This window comes from Carex rostrata, chromosome 10 (genome assembly GCF_964058835.1).
Source record: "Carex rostrata chromosome 10, lpCarRost1.2, whole genome shotgun sequence".
Lineage (NCBI taxonomy): Eukaryota > Viridiplantae > Streptophyta > Magnoliopsida > Poales > Cyperaceae > Carex > Carex rostrata.
In genome coordinates this window covers 8,539,049-8,556,333 of record NC_135927.1, presented here as the reverse complement: position 1 = coordinate 8,556,333, position 17,285 = coordinate 8,539,049, and the positions used below count along the sequence as shown (strand labels likewise).

The window sequence follows — 17,285 nt, the reverse complement described above, 5'->3', positions numbered from 1 at the left end:
ATTGAAAATCAAAATGGCGTGATCGATGAACAAGTGTTAGGGGAGGCGTATCACAGAACCGAGCAAATGTTCGTGGATCACGTGAGAAGTAATTGGCAGAACGAACCACAACTTGCAGTGTCAGGGTCGTGCTGTCTGGTTGGGGTCGTGTTCAGTAATGTTCTCTATGTGGCGAATGCCGGTGATTCTCGTGCAGTTCTGGCAAGATGGCCGAACGGGGCTGGCTTGGATGACATGCAGGTGATTGAGCTGTCAGCTGATTATAATGCTAAACATATAGAAAGAAGGAATGAGGTCTCTGTGGAGCATCCTGGCACTAACCTCTTCCAAGAAGTCGAGGGATGTTTTCTTCTCAGGGGGTCTCTTCATGTAATTACTTTCTACTATTTTATGTTAATTGATTTTTAGTTATTATATTTCAGTATTTTCTGTGGGCTGTGCTTGTTGTTTAATTCAGTCAGTACTAATCAACCGCTCTACCTGTGGTACTTCAATTGTGCTTGTGGTTGACAGTGGCACAGTTGAAGGTTCAAAATAACTTCTATTTCAACATGACTGTACCTTGTTTTGCACTCTAACTAACGATGGAAACTCTTAACATTCTTGTCTAAACCCCAATTTATCACACCAAATAGGAGGAATGTGAAAAAAAAAAAACTGGTCAGCATCCACCATGTGCCAATAAAAAATCTCGTTCATCAGTTTAAATAATTTTTTTTTTCCAGGTGACTAGGGCAATTGGAAACGTGTATTTGAAATACAATGAATTCAACGAGGTGCCGCTACCTTCTAAGTACATACAAGGGGAGCCGATTGTGCGACCTATTTTGAAGGCAGAACCGATGATTCAAACACGCCAACTTGGTCCTGATGACAGATTTGTCATTTTCGGCTCACATGGATTCTGGGATGAGATTAGCAACGAAGAAGCTGCCACTTCTGTCCGAAACTGCACTCCCGATGTAAGTGCTGCTCTCGGGCCTTATGACAGAGTTGTTATTTGTTTTTAAATTAATTTGTTTGTTTTTGGTTTTATGTACTTATTGGTACCCGTAGAGAACTACAGCATGCTTTCATGAAAAGCAAAGTAATTATTTATTCTTTAGTTTGTTTAATTATCACCTAACCTATTGAATATTACTATTGTGAAGGGTGCAGCGGCAAGGCTGATGAGGAAAGCATTGGAGAGAGCAGCCAGAAAACATGGGACAGGGTACTACGATTTAAGATATTAAGATCCTGGTGCTAAGCGGGACTATCATGATGACATGAGTGTCGTCATTCTTTTCTTTGACAGTGCTTTCTTTGACAATGATTTCTTTGACAGCCATTTCTCTAATTTCTTAACATAGAGATGTACTGGCTGTGTTTTGTGACTCTCTTTGGTACGATTTGGAGTAGTTAGGCTTGTGGAATCTGAATGCAATAAATTGAATTTTCCTTAGTTTAATATTGGTGAAGTTCATTGAAATTATGTTGTTGCTCTATCTTTTGAAAAATGATTCATGGGTTTATGTTGTTTGCTGATAATAAAAGCAACGGAATGTACATGCGTAATAAGTACATATAAGAGCACTTGATTTAGACAGTCTGTACATGCGTAATTTGTAAATAAAACTTATGCATTGAATTGTCATTATCATTCTATATATTTCTGTACATGCGTAATTTGTAAATAAAACTTATGCATTGAATTGTCATTATCATTCTATATATGTGATCGATGTAATTTGTAAATAAAACTTAATATCCTTTTGTATATATGATCGATGTAATTAATGTTATAGAGCCGAAGTTATTTGAAGAAAGAAAATTTAATTAACCATGGAGTTCACGTGCAATGAAGTTGATAAAATTTAATTTGTCAATGAAGTTGATAAAAGCAATAAACTATGGGTTCCAACAATATTGGTATTATCGTAAAAGAAATATTGCTCTAATAAACTTAGCATAAAGAGATGTATTATCTGACCACCAAGCATATGAGAAGGTTTATCAATTTTTTTTTGCATTCACTATTTCTTGAACGTTTTTCACTAATTCGAAAGATTCTATATAAATTAATTCGAAAGTTTCAAATTTTCGAATGTTGATAGGTTTCAAATTTTCGATTAGTTTACAAAGAATCTTGATGAACTTAAGAACACCATAGTTCTAGTCCTATCTTAGTACATAAATTAATGTAATAGCTGGTATTTAAATTTATCTTAGTACACATTTTCTTTATTAAAATATACACAGGAATTTATATATTGTCAAAACTTTCCAACATTCGAACTTATTTTTCGAATCCAAAAATAAGCTCAAACTATTACATAATATGCATTATTTATTCTAAAGTACTTATTAATTGTTTTGAATTTTTACCTTCATTATCTTGACCACATCTAAAATTTTCACTTAATTATTACACAATACGTACTTGGAACTGCAAAATGCACATGAGATTATTTTTTTTATTTTTTTTGATAAAAGTGGAAAGTCACCTATTTCATTAGAAACATAGTTGTTTGTACAAAACTAGAAATGATAAAATCCTCAGGTTGTGAAGCACCAAAAAGATATATCTAAAGCTAGTATTAGAAAACATAAAGACATAACATATTGCCAGTATATCTAACGCACAATATATCCAACAACATATATAAGACACATCAAAATAACTTGACAAGCACATACTAATCAACCCTAACAATAGAACGAGTAGAGGAACTAGCAAAAGAAGAACCAGAATCAGCAGTAGATGGATCAGTCGCCATAAAAGCAGCATCAATAACATCACACTCAGCACTGTATCTAGGTAATAAAAAAAATCAAAGCTCTCGAGACCAAGACATGGGTCTTCCTCTTACTGGTCGCTTACCCTTTCCTGCGTTAACATAATACCTGTCAATTGTCTATTAAATACCAGAGTTAAAGAGGATTGTTCAATATCATCAGCCACATAAATTGTTGGATTAGAAGCAATTCTAAACAAGTTAGGATAAGAACAGTACAATGCACGTTCTCCAAACCATCTATCCATCCAAAAACTAGTATCATGACCATTACCAACTATTCTATTAATGCCTATGCCAACAATAAATTTAATAGACATAATTCCTGACCAGAATGAAGAAAATCTAGAAATTTCCAACCCAGAAGAACTATATTTATCTTGAAGAATTGATTTCCATTGACCTAATACAGAGATATTTTCCAATCAATGCAATTTGTTTTCAATATTATTTTGGATGAAAGCAAATATAATTAATTAGAATAAATATTTCTTTCTCCCAGTTTATTCCCCCATCCATCCCCCAATCATTAATTATATGAGGGGACCACATGCAACTTTCAGCACAAAAAGAAAAAAGAAAACGTGCATCAGTAATTAATAATGTGGGGGACCGCTAATTAACTAGAGGACCACTTATATTTGAAAAACTTTACAACTGATGCGTGTAAATATGTATACTTATACACGCAAGTATTAACATCTAATATTGTAAGTATTAATATGTAAAATATCAAGTATTTATTTAAACAATATTTCTTATCACATACTCATTTTTTACACATTTTTAAAGATGAGTTTTTTTTTCTTACTTCAATGTTTCTGACAATATATGAATTTTTTTGCGAATCTAAAGTCACAGACGTTTTCTATGTAATTTTCTCTTTCAAATGAGATATATGATGAAGTACTTTTGAGTTGTCCGCCGCACAAATATTCATACCTCGTATTGCAAGTATTCATACCTTATCGTGCAAGTATTCATAACTCATCGCGATCTCGATCCAGACTGCATCACCTCCGACTTCCTATCCATCCGCTCCTACCGATCCGCCGGCAACAAGGCAGGTTGTTACAGGCGATTTATGAATACTTTCCAAGCGAGGTATGAATACTTGCTCGACGTGGTAGAATACTTGCCCAACGAGGTATGAAACTACATGACAAGATATGAATACTTACGCGATGGACGACTCGAAAGTATGTCATCATGGATCTCATTTGAAAGAGAAAATTATGTAAAAGGCGTTCATGATATTAGATTCACAAATTTCATCACAGATCGTCAGAAATATTGGCGAGATTGAATGGGGGAAAAAAAACCCACCTCTAAAAATGTGTAAAAGATGAGTGTGATGTGTCCAGTTTTTTTTTATACTTGATCTATTATATATTAACATTTGCGTGCATATGTATCCATATTTGCGCACGCCAGTTGTAAAATCTATCAAATATTAAGTGGTCCCTCAAGTAGTTAGTGGTCCAGCCAGTAAATGAGCGGCCTCTCAACTTAATAATCGATAAGAACACATTTTGTTTTGTCTTTTAGTATTGGAAGTTGTGGTCCCCCTCTTAATTAATGGTCAACAAAGTCAGTTATTGATTGGGGATAAATGGGGGAAATGAATTGGGGGATAGTTAGTTGATCCCAATTAATTATTATCAAATTTTAAATTGTTTTGTTCATTAGATTAGATCAAAGTAAAAATGACTGAACTAATATATAGCACCACCAATTTTAAATAATTTGTCAAGCCACCAATATAAAGTGTTATCAAAATTCTATGAATTGACCAAATCTATTTTGTTTATTATATTAAAATAAAGTAAAAATACTGGACAATTATATATTGCAGCGCCAATTTAGTGTATACGAAAAAAATTTGAACTCCAGTTCTGCCCAAGGAAACAAGTCCATAAATACTCATGCTCTCAAAAAGAAAAATCTAATTTGATCTCTTTTAAATATGTAAAGATAAAAAAAGGCACCATTCTTGACCTTCTATCAAAATATAATCAATAAAATTAATTAAAATTCTAATTCGGATACCAATTATATATAAAGCGTTAACAAAATCGCATGAAGGCATTGACAACAAATCATAAAGTTGTCTTGAAAAGTTTACACACACCGACCACTACCATCAATGTCTCTTTTGTTGGTCTCTCTTGGCGTTTCTATCGGAATTTGGTTTTCCTTCTGGTGGGGTTGCGTTCAACCACAGAGCTGGGATATGTCTGTTAGCAATGCCAAGAGAGGCGTGAAGAAATCGGGGCGCATGTGGGATTTAGATAATGTTCGGACGACAGAAAGGAGAAGCGAGGAGAATGATTTCAGAATATGAAATTTATCGTGATCAATGTCTTATTCTCGTAGTATTTACAAATTAACATGTACTTCTTTATCATAAACAAGGTTGATGTTTTGGAAAAAAAGGAAGTATGTCAATCATGTTATTTTACATTAAAATCGATCTGAGTAGAAATAATTTCGAGCTCTTTTCTTATTATCTTGATGAGAATATCTTACTTGTGATTGTAAAAATTGACTGATAGGTGTTCCTTGAGCCAAAGATTTTTTTTTATTAATACAAATCTTGTCAAAAAAAATATAGAGAGAGAAGAAGAGAGAATAATAATTTTATTACTATTGGAGGGGACGAAAAGAATCTACTCATAATACTTATAAGGTAGGCGGATTTCAACGGTTCGGATTCATCATTTGAAATCGATTTGATGGATGTTGGAGTTAAGCTTACCAAATGCTTTGGTGAGCTTAAGAACACCCTAGTTCTACTCATAATACTTTTGTTAGAATTTCACATATTATTTGGTGTATGCCAATATTTTAAACAAGTTGGTCACTTTATTTCTTTTTTTTAGAGATAATTATTTTTGATAAAAAAATAGGGATCATGTCCCTATTTGTGTATTGATAACAAAGTCTTACAATTAGGTTTTGACATAAAACTTGTTACCCCCCTACACATGCGGATCATATGGCAAGTCCTTTTTGAAATTAAATAACAAAACCCCAGAAATTAACTAAAAAAAAAACGTCTTCTATGCTAATTCAATTATGACCATTGATTGTGGACTTCTTCTGCCAGTTCAGTTATTGTCTTGCATTGCTCTCTGAATGTCTTGGCACATCTTTCTCTTCATGTGACAAAATGTATAATTGCCATATATAATTGCTCTTATCTTCGTTGCTGTCTTCTCGTCGATTAGAAGTTGTATCGATCATATCCAAGCTAGTTAAAGCTACTCACCACCGACTGAGGAACCAAAAATCTGTTTAAGGTTGCCATTTGAATTCTTACTGAAGTTACACATTCGCAAAATATGTGCTTTACCTAGTCACCTTCTTCATACACAAGACACATATGTTTGGTATGCGCCATCCTATCTTCATCCATCGTTAGAATCTTGTTTAGCATTACCAACTATGTAAACACCTTTATTCTTGGTGGAATTCTCAATTTCCAGATTCTATGTACCTTTGTTTGTATTGTGTGACTATTGTAGAGTATTATGTAAGCATATTTTACGGAGAAAATGCCATTGTTCTAACATATCCAAATTGCGTCGTCTTCCACTATTGAGGTGACCGAAATGCTTCCTTGATCTCTCCAAGATGATAGCATGTGTTGTATATCTTCTATGTTGGAATTTAGAGACATCTAAATTACAATTATAATTTGGACTACGTGTTATATAATTATATGTTTCATAATGTCATAAATAAATGTCTAAACAAGTGATCAAATTCAGAATAATGTTGTAACTTTAATTAGGCATTGTACATATTTTAATTAGGATATGGGCCGAAATACGTATAGAATATTCCGGTAATTATTTATAATTGTTGATGGACTGATTATAAATATTACAATATTGACTCGTGATAAATTAGAATAATAAAATTGACTATATTAAATCCTAGTCATATTTGGTTTATTTCTAGTATTTATGGTTATTCTTAAGTCAAATTAGAATTTTAAATTCTGAACGGACTTGATTAATTATAGGATAACCGACTTGACTAATTATAGCATTTTCACGAGTATTTAAGAGTTGGGTCTCCATGGCAGCAGCAATCAATTCTCTCATATCAAATTCTGAAATTAGGTTTGGCGGAGGATACTGATTCCTGCTAGGGCAGTGATGAGCATGTAATAAAAATGAGTTCCAGTCAGATTAAATTTTATAGGAACCTGTCTTAGACTCATGGGATCTCTTAGGCGTGCCATATTAAAACAGACAATTCGGATCTCACTCTACACCCTACAATGCTTCACTGAATCTGAATTAATTCTTGCTCCACATTAATTACCCATAGAAACTTTTACTTTCTCTTGCACCTTATGAGAGAAGAATCTGATAGAGAATCGGATGTAACCTGAGTCGTTCTTTTTAAGTTCATGGTCCATATCTGCTATGATTGCCGATATTATCCTTGGAACTGAATTCTGGAATGGATGACTATTTTGGATTTCTTCAAACTGATCCATGGGGAGCAATGGAGACCATTACCTGACAAGAGTCACCATAATACGGGGCCGTTTGTTATGCTCTGCAAGCAGTACCACTGTATCAGTTAAATGCCATACTGCAGGACTTACTGGTACAGTGGTATACATACATAAAATGGATTATGCTCCGACTTTGTTGTAAATAACTCATTGTGGGCTCAATCTAATCCCCACCCTTTATTGTATGTGCTGATTCATATACTCCTAAGAAGTTATTAGGTTTTTTCTTTGTTGGAACAGAATAGCTAGGACTTTGATCTCATTGTCATTCGTCATTATGCAGTAATATATGTTAATATCATAGAAAAGATTATTTTGACTAATTTGTTGTCCCATTCAATGTGTTCTTAGTTGCACATATGAGATCAAAGAAATGTTCTGATTATAAAAAAAATTAACTAAGCAATGTTCAACTAAGCCACAATATTGTTCCAAGTACTCGAAGGTTTATAAGCCACAATTTCAAAAGTGACAAAAATAAGCTCCACGGATTATAATTTTTTTTATGTTTGAGTTTATAATTACTTTGGTATTCATCTGGTTTGGTGCCAAAACATTGCATGAACAGCTTGGTGGAGACATCCAGACATAACTTTAAGGAAATTTGATGGTAACTGGTACAATGCTATTCTGGTAACATATATAGACCTATCTGTACTAATCATACCATCAATAACATGTGGAAGTAACATAGACTAAATGAATGTCCAACTTTGTAAATAGAAGATATTCATTTGAGAAAACTACCAAGTTTTGAGTGTTACAAGCTATATTGACGTCACCAAACAGTCAACAAAATACTTATTTCACTACATTGGGAAAACAAATACGATAAAAATTACATTTTTTTACCCACGTTGGTAAACCAGATAAGCCAAGAAATGAATTCTAATATAATAATAGTCCCGAGTGGAAAAAAAAATAACCCAAATGGCAGCAGTGACGATCTTTATTTTAGCAATCTCATATATATCTTAATATATGGAAACGCACCTCAAATCTGGCCTTTACTCTTGAGTACCTGAAACCAACATAAGTGAAAACGAGTGAGAGAAAATATCTCGGTCCATTATCTGCACATAAATTTGTAAAGTTCAGGCGGTGGTATTAAACACCAATCTGTAGGTAAATTTGCAAAAGAACCGAGCACTAAAAAGAGTTAGGAAGGCAGTCCCCATTAGAACAACTGAAATAAATTTCAAACAAAATAAACAAAAGGCTAAATTTATACTCAAAACAAAATAAACAGAAAGGTAAATTAATACTCAGTTAAACTTACTTGGCTCTTAATGCAATCATTGTTATCAGAGTGCTATTCCAGACTTGGCATAAACCAAGTCTCCAATAAATCAAGAGGGCAAGGCAACACCTCAGTTGTACCATCTCCTATGTCGTATCTACAAAGATATATCTTGTTTTTCAGGAAGTAAATGCAATTCCCTTTGAATCCAGCAAAGTTACTTGCACAAAAAGATAACCCACCATAATGGTTCAAAAACAAAATTTCCTCACCGATATCGGTGATCTTCACCCAACAAGGTTTCTCTTTTCTATCACCAAAATAAAGACAATATATATCAAAGTGGCACAGCTCACCCTCATAATACTGGAACAACCTCAGCATCTTTCCTCCTGAGCTGACCATAATTGTGCAACCTTGTAGATGAGGGTTTGTGCCCTTTGGTGGTGCCACTTGATAAGCCAAGTTTTTAGTGGAAATATCAATAACATTTGTAATGCCAGTTCTTCTCTCAATGCTGAAGTATTGTCCCCTATAAAATGCATTAGGACTGTTGTCAACCCCTTCTATATAAACCCAATCATCAGCTTTAGGTCGCCAAAAAGCCAACATATTGATTCGGGCTCGAGGCCGGTCTGCATATCCTGATATAACCACAATATTGCTGCCTTCATTTGTATCTGGACCAATATAGTCTAGGCGCCCACAATCTAGTGCATTAACAGAAGGGACATGGATCTGATCATGAGTAAGAGGATTAAGGAGATACCTCACGTTGTTTCTCAAGCAAGAGGCAAGTAGGTAGTGGCATGCGGGGCCGCTTAGCCTGGCACGATGGGATGTTGGCCATGTGAGAGTGTGAACTTTACCAGATAAGAGGCAGTAGAAGCGTATAATGGTGTTTTCTTCAAAGTAATTACAAGACTCTAGAAGCCAGGGGAGTTGTGGAGGAGGATCATTGATTGGGGCTGATAACTGCCAGCTCTTGCACACAGCACGAAACCGTATGAATTCAGAGATATCAGATAGCTTTTTGGAGAAGAGATGGAGAATGTCTTTTGGAAGTTCAGACCAGTTTCTCTCATGGCTTAGGACGCCATCGGTACTGCTTGGTTCTCTCATGGTAGAGCTTTTAGTCCTTCGGATGGGCATCTGATTTTTGGAGGAAACAAGTGTATCTAATATTAAAGTTAAGAAGGCCTAAGTTTGTTATTCATACTTAATTAAGCATGATCATGCCATTAAAAATAAAACATAATGTTTTAATATGCCTTATTTTACCTTCCCTTTCTAAATATAGGATAGGAAATTCTCTAGCCATTTAAACTTAATACTGAAAAGCTTAAAGATAATAAATATCATACTGAAAAGCTTGAACAGGTTCTATTAAGGCACAATTGCAATACTGAACTTTAACCTAAATTCAACGAAAAAACAATTATTGAAGTTCAATACAAACAAAATAGTTCATACATGTGAAAATTCAACAAAAAAAGACATCTAGCTAGGAAGAAACATACCACATTTGAGAAACATACTAAAACCACAATTATAACCTCATTCTATCCCTATTCGACCAAATTAAAAATCTAAAAGAAAAGAAGGTTCTTATCAACTAAAGAACAACATTTAAACACATTTAATATACTAAAGAACAACAATTCACACATTTATAACGTTGACTGGTTCTTCCCTTATTATCCCAATTAAAAAGCCCAAACAGTGTATAGTGTCTCACCAACTCAACACTCTGTACAGTTCACGCAAAATAACATGAACAACGACACAAAGTTCAAGCATTATTCAAACAACATGGATTCAAACTCAGCACAACACAAATTCATCAGAACATCAGTTGACACAAATAAGACCACAATTATGTACAACACATCACAATACTAAATAATTTGGTTCAAAGAAGCAAAGGCCCTAACTCAAGAACACATGAAGTATCACCATAACTATAAACTTTTTGGTAATTATTACCATAATTAAATTTGATACAGCACCAGCCAAAACAGTACAATAGGTGACACAAATTTTTTTTTTTTTTTTTGAAAAAGGCCATCACAAAGTATCAAGATATAACCAAAACCAGAAAAACACTGATCATAATTGTGGTATTGGTATGTTTCTTCCTTTGTTGTACTTCTTTAGTTGTTGAGAACCTTTACCTTTTCTGATTTTTCTTTGTTGGATGCCATTTTTTGTTAAATTTTTGCATGTATTGAAACTATTTTGTTTATGTTGAACTTCAATAGTTGTTTTTTGGTAGAATTTAGGTTAAGATATTATATATATGCAGGAAAGATAGTAAATTTATAAAAATTTCAAAGTGTTATTTAACAAATGTTAGTTATGGGGAAACATAACAGATTTTTTTTATTTTGGACATATTCTCCAATAATATTACCAAAATTAAATTTCATTCCGCACCAGCCACAAAATATCAAGATGAAACCAAAAACCACAAAAATATTGTTACGGGGTCTAAATAAAAACACTTTCCATAAATAAAAAATTTAAATACAAAGGTAAACCCCCTAAACCCTAAAAAAGTTGTTCGTAATTTTAATAAATATTGACAAAAATAAATTCTGACCTTGGTGCTGAGAGAGAATGTGGAGGTAATGGAAGTGCAGCAGTGGTCTTGACGAGGCAGCGCTGCAACAACAAATAACAATGTCAAGAATGTGATTAACAATGTTTATGCAACCAAACCGGCACACATTCGGCTCAATTAATTTAGTCTAAATTAACCCTCAATCAAAGTACATAGATACGAAACAACCCACGTTCAATTATATATAAGGGACGGATAGTGATGCAACAGTCTGTTTATGACTAATAAGTCAGAACATAATACAAGGAATGAATTTCTTACCATCTCAGCCTTATACATTGATTCACAAGAACCATTAGCAAAAAAATTGGAAAAATAATTGCATTCCCTCATTTGGTACTATGAGGTTTTACAAGATGTACTTATTCTTCTTTTCTATAGAACAAAATTTTTTTTTTTCCAGATGAGGATAAAAAATTTGGGAATATGAAATTAAATTTATGGTAATAAGACCAGTAATCCTCTCTTACTTCAACCAGGATGAAAAGCACTGCCACAATCACCACCTCTCCGCCAAGTAATGAAAAGCACTAGGTGCAACGTTGATTCTGGAGTAATCCTCAACCTGCTGCTTCCCAGCAAAGATCAGGCGTTGCTGCTCTAAATTTTAGGGGCAAAATAAACCTGGATTTTTATTGAGGAAAAGTTATCCTCCAATATATAATACTAGCAGCAGTTATATATAAGTTATAATTAACTTCTATTTTTTGCTTTACCACGAAATTAGGCACGGAACATATTTATTCTATATTTCACATGTTCTCAAAATAGGACTTTTATTTTTACATTGCCTATTTGAGGCACGGAACATATTAATACAAAGTTAATTGTTTCAGAATTCGGGCTATAAAAATATAAACGATTAATTTTTTTCACGGATCAATTTGTAAGAAACAAATAAATTGGATCTAAATAAAGCAAATAGAAGAAAAAAAAAGCAAGCAAGATATTTTTTATTTAATCATTTAAGGCAAAGGAATGAGTTCCCGAATTTAATTTATACTCCAATATATAATACTTTTGTTAGAATTTCACATATTATTTGGTGTATGCGAATATTTTAAACAAGTAGGTCACTTTGTTGCTTTTTTTTTATAGAGAATTATATAATTTAGCTTTCTTAAGTGTAAAAGAAGGATTATGAGCAGCAAAAAAACAGATAACTATTTTGAGCACATACTGTCTTTTAGGGATTTTTTTTTTATTTTACAAACTTTTGGGTTCATTTTTCTAGTCATCGACCTAATGCTATTTTATAGCCTCACACAGTCATAAATTATTCACATCAGTAATCTTAGTTACAATTAATTATCGTTAGAAGTATATAGAGAAAATGATACATTTTATTTTAACAATTCAATTTGAAAATTTAAGTTATAAAATTTTCAAAAATGGGGACATAAAATATGAGGATATTTTAAACACAGACTTAATTTATAAAAATAAAACTGAAAGAGATAATAATTGTCTCGACACTATTACTTCTGTTTCAATCCCATTCTTTGTCCTCTGAAGCGCTTAAATTCGCTCTTACAGGCAAATCATCACACAATGTTGCTTCCCTCTGTAGCAAATGTGATGTAGTTTCTGCATGCAGATGCTGCTGAAGCCACAACCACATGTACATTTTGGTTTGCATTGTGAGCCCGCTCAGAATCAATATAAGCTCATCAGAAGGCCCAAATAAAAATTCATATATATGGGCTGTTCCCATATAAACAAACGGGCCTTGAATGAACTTAGTCGGTGTATTAATAGTATGCTCCTCTGCAGGTATGCAACTTCCCTTAAAAATGGAAATTAAAAAAGGAGATTGTTTTGCAAAGATTATATTTGTCTACTAGAGACAGAGGCGGAGACACAGTCAAGTATTGGAGGTCAATTGATTTCTATTTATTTTTATTTTTTTTCATAAATATACACCATATTCAATATAGTTTAGAGTAAAATATTATGGATACTGTAAAATTGACCCCCATTCGTAGTACAAATATTTTATATAATTGACTCCCATTAAGATCTCATATGAATGCAGCCGCAGGTGGAAACATAAGCCGAAAGGATCCCGATGAAGCGCTAGCTATATATGCATGATAGAGGACATGGTGCTAAGTCAACGCGAATGGATGGCCGGCCGAGATGGCCAAAAGCGAGGCCTCCACGAGGTTGATGAAGTCATTGCCCTTCAAGCAAAGGTCAATGCCATGCAAAACCAAATAGCCAAGATGCAACAGGTAAAATCAGTGGCTAAAGGCGTGGCATGCAGCATTTGTGCTGAGGTAGGACATGTCACTATCGAATGCCGAGTCATGAGTGAGTATGAGCAACATGAAAAATGTAATGGGTTATTTTATTCGGAAGGCGATAAAATAAATAACCAATATAACCCTACCAATTTCAACACCTATAATTCCAACAATAGATGGAACCACCAGAATTTTAGGTGGAGGAATGACCAACAAAATGATGAAGGGGTCAAAATAATTTTCAAACTAGGTCAAACCAATACCAAAATCGAGCACCACCTCAACAAACCGAACATGAAAAAATGGTAGCCGAGTTAGTGTTAACTCATAACACATTTGCAAGCCAACAAAGGCAAACCAACTTTGAGGTAACCGAGTCTTTGAAAAAGTTAGATCATAAATTTGATTTGATGACTACCCAATACAAAGTGATTGAAAGACAAGTTGGTCAACTTGCTGCACCACCAACAATGGCGCAAGGTGTGCTTCCGGGAAAACTGGAATATGCCTTGAAAGAGCAAGTATTCACAGAGTTGTCACATAATGAAGCATTATCCCACTGAACATATCTTATTTTATTTCTTCAACATGATTAGTTGGGGAGATCTGTTATTAAATAATTGAACGGCCCCGATCTAAACAGATTTTTTTTTTTTTTTTGAAAGAAAGATGGAGGTCAAGCCTCCAAATTCCGTTTTTCATTAATCCCGACACTAGTGGTGTCAAAATTACATTTTTTTGGTAGAATTAAAATAGAAGATACAATCTAAAAGAAATATAAAGGAAATAAAAAAAAATCATAATTATTTTCTATATTATTGTACTGTGAACCAATCTTTGTAATCCCGCATTATTTCTTCCTGAACCAGGTGCCTTGGCCTTTCTATGTCCCTGAATATCCTGCGGTATCTTTCTCTCCGTACGACAAAGCATATTTTGATTTCCATCTGTCTAACCCTTATGTGTTGTGAATTCATGATTACATGTCTGAATTGAGTCGTGTTGTAGAAAGGATATTGAATGAGCTGTATTCTTGTCATTGCAATTGCCAGTCTAACTTGCGTAGTGTAATTACATGTCTCAAACATATGTTGTACCGTTTCTTCTGCCCTTTTACACAGCACACATCTATTTGGGATGATCCATCCTTTTCTTCTTAGGTTATCAATTGTTAGTATTCTGTTCTTTAATTAGCGTTAACCAGGTGAAGATTAGTACCCTCGGTGGAGCCTTGATATCCCAAATTTTGCTTATGTCCTGCCCTATGCTTGGCCCTTGTGCCATTGCTCTATAGAAAGAAGCCAATGTAAATTCCCTATTTGCCCCCCACTTCCATTTCAGCTGATCTTGTACAGTTAAACAGATATATTTTGTTACCTTCGGTGATATGAATCCATCAAACAAAATAAATATTGTACGGATTGTACGGAGGTTTTCAACAAATCTGGGTTACTATTTCAACAATTTGATTTCTCTTTTGTTACCTTCGGTGATATGAATTCCAATTGTACGGAGGTTTTCAACAAATAAATTTTCTTATTTTTCAAAAATAACGTTCCATATATATTTAATTAATCTAATACTAATGATATTATTCTTTGAGTGAAAACATAGGTTCAAAATCGAACGTAAAAACCTTTAAATATATTTAAAATTAAACGACTTAATTTTCATCTTTATCAAAAAATTATGTCAAGTTGATACCAGTTCTATATAAACTGGTTATAATTCCAAAATTCTAAAAACAAAATGACCGAATTTGACACGAATAAGGCCTACTTAAATTGATCCCAATTAAACTGAAAGCATGCAGGTAAGTCAAAATGGGTCACACTCTTAAGCCCAGCCCAAGTTAATTTGAAAACCAAGAAAATTTTACAACTAATTTGAACACGCATCAGTTATTTTTTTGAAATCGCACTCGCCACGTGTCTCCCTCCCTTATAAACACATCAGATCCCACTGTCTATATACTTCCCAGTACCATTTCTCTGGACAAGAACTATCCTTTCCCATTCTTGTTTACTAAACACCTCGCAAGATTGCACATGGCGTGCAACTTTCTCAGGCGCTTTTTGTTAGAATGTTTTGGAAGCGGGCAAAACAACCCCAATGGCAATGAAACCTAATTTTACATTTTTTTTAAATTGTTACTACTTTTTAGAATTTTTAAAATGAGCCTTATAATTGTACCTCAAACAAAATCTTCAAGCTCGTCCCACAAGTAATTTGATAAAAAAAACCTTCTAATGTTATCTAACTTTCATTTTCAGCGCTAATATTGAAACATTTAAATCTTTGTTTATAATATTTTACAATGCTACTTGCAAGAATTTAAACCTCTATCTGCAAGCATTAAAATTCTAAATCTGTATAGTTTTAACTTCTAACTATTTTTGTTTTCAAGTCAAAAACAAAAAGATCTCTTTCACCCAATTTTTTTATTTTTTTCTCTGATCATTCTCATCTATTTTTTCGATGATTCGTAATGAATTTTACGAATCTAAAAATATGAACATTTTTTACCCGATTTTCTCTTTCAAATTAGATCTATGAAGAATAACTTTCGAGTTATATTTGTTTCGTAATTTTTTACCACTTTAAATCTCTGTGACTTTCAGTTTTTTTTTTTTTTTTGCTTCAAAATAATATAAACCTCTTTTTACAAGCATATAAACATAATTAATAACACGTTAAATCTCTAGAATAAAACATATAAAATCTCATGTACAAAGAATTTAAACCTCAACAATAGCACTTCAAAGCATATAAACCTCATGTACAAAGTCTTGAAAATTTTAATGGTTGTAGACTAAGTTTTAAAAACTTGAAAATTGAAAGTGCTAATGATTATTACTTTAAAAAAAATGACTTTAAAATTTCTCAAAAGTATTTCTTCATTAATCTTAGTTGAAAGATAAAATCGAATAGAAAACGTTGGTATTTTTAGATTGGTAAAATTCATCACGAATCGTCAGAAAAATAAATTATAAAGATCAGAAAAAAAAAAGAGTGAACGAAAATAATTTTTTCCTTTTTTGACTTGAAAATGATAATTACGTCCCTTTTCTTAATCAAAACTGATGGCACAACACTATTTCAACACAGTTATTTAAAAAACCAATGTTATGAATATTTTTATTAAATAACCGGTTTTTAACCTGTTGTAGAAAAGCTCCTATTTTCAGCCGCCATAAAAATAATTGGAAATAGCATGATATATGACAAGCTCCTATTCTAGTTGTCTACTGCATATATTTTCTTAAATAATTATACGATGAGAGTTATTTTCTTGAAATATATATTAATTGTTTATAATGTAAAAACGACAAAAATAATATTTTAAAGCAACAAAGAAATTAAAGTTCTACAATCGTTCAAGAAAAATCAAGAAGTTATTAATAGAAAAATTATCATTTAATTAACACACATTAATCGGAAGTGTACCTAAATAAAATTCTACAAATTACAATTTCCTTACATAATTATTATTATTTAATTACCACATCGTTTGATATATATTTGTCTATTCATCCTTTATATATAAAAATAAAGAAACACAATATTATGTTTATCTTAGTCGTTCCTAGGCATTAAGCATTTCAATGCGCCAGGTGCAATTAATTCTCCCTCCCTTGATAAACAGAAATCAGTTATATTTCACCAACCAACAGACCTTAACCCCTCTCACTCTTCTTGCTTGTGGTCTATATACTTGTCCTTCTACCATCTCAAAGAAACCTCATTGCAAATCTTTCATCTCTCCTCGTCTCCTCTTCCTTGTGCCATCTCTCAGAACAAGAACAATCCTCTCCTCTTCTTGTTTAACAAAAACCTCGACAGATTGCACATGGCGGGCAACTTT

The 17,285-nt window shown here is 33.1% G+C and overlaps 1 protein-coding gene across 1 annotated transcript; it reads right to left on the bottom strand.

The window, feature by feature from the left end:
* Positions 1-2,678: 2,678 nt before the first annotated feature.
* Positions 2,679-9,673, bottom strand: LOC144560251 (putative F-box/kelch-repeat protein At5g24040). The gene is made up of 4 exons (XM_078309415.1): positions 8,646-9,673; positions 8,305-8,332; positions 2,887-2,897; positions 2,679-2,796 (listed from the first exon to the last, which is right to left on the bottom strand). Exons 1-4 carry the CDS (start codon positions 9,671-9,673, stop codon positions 2,679-2,681), a joined length of 1,185 nt encoding a protein of 394 aa, XP_078165541.1.
* Positions 9,674-17,285: the final 7,612 nt, after the last annotated feature.

Excerpts from the sequence above, each read along its gene's own strand:
- LOC144560251 (XM_078309415.1), bottom strand. The coding sequence starts at position 9,673 with ATGAGAGAACCAAGCAGTACCGATGGCGTCCTAAGCCATGAGAGAAAC. Across the intron at positions 8,333-8,645 it reads CTTGATTTATTGGAGACTTG|GTACTCAAGAGTAAAGGCCA; the intron begins GTTTATGCCAAG and ends TGTTGGTTTCAG.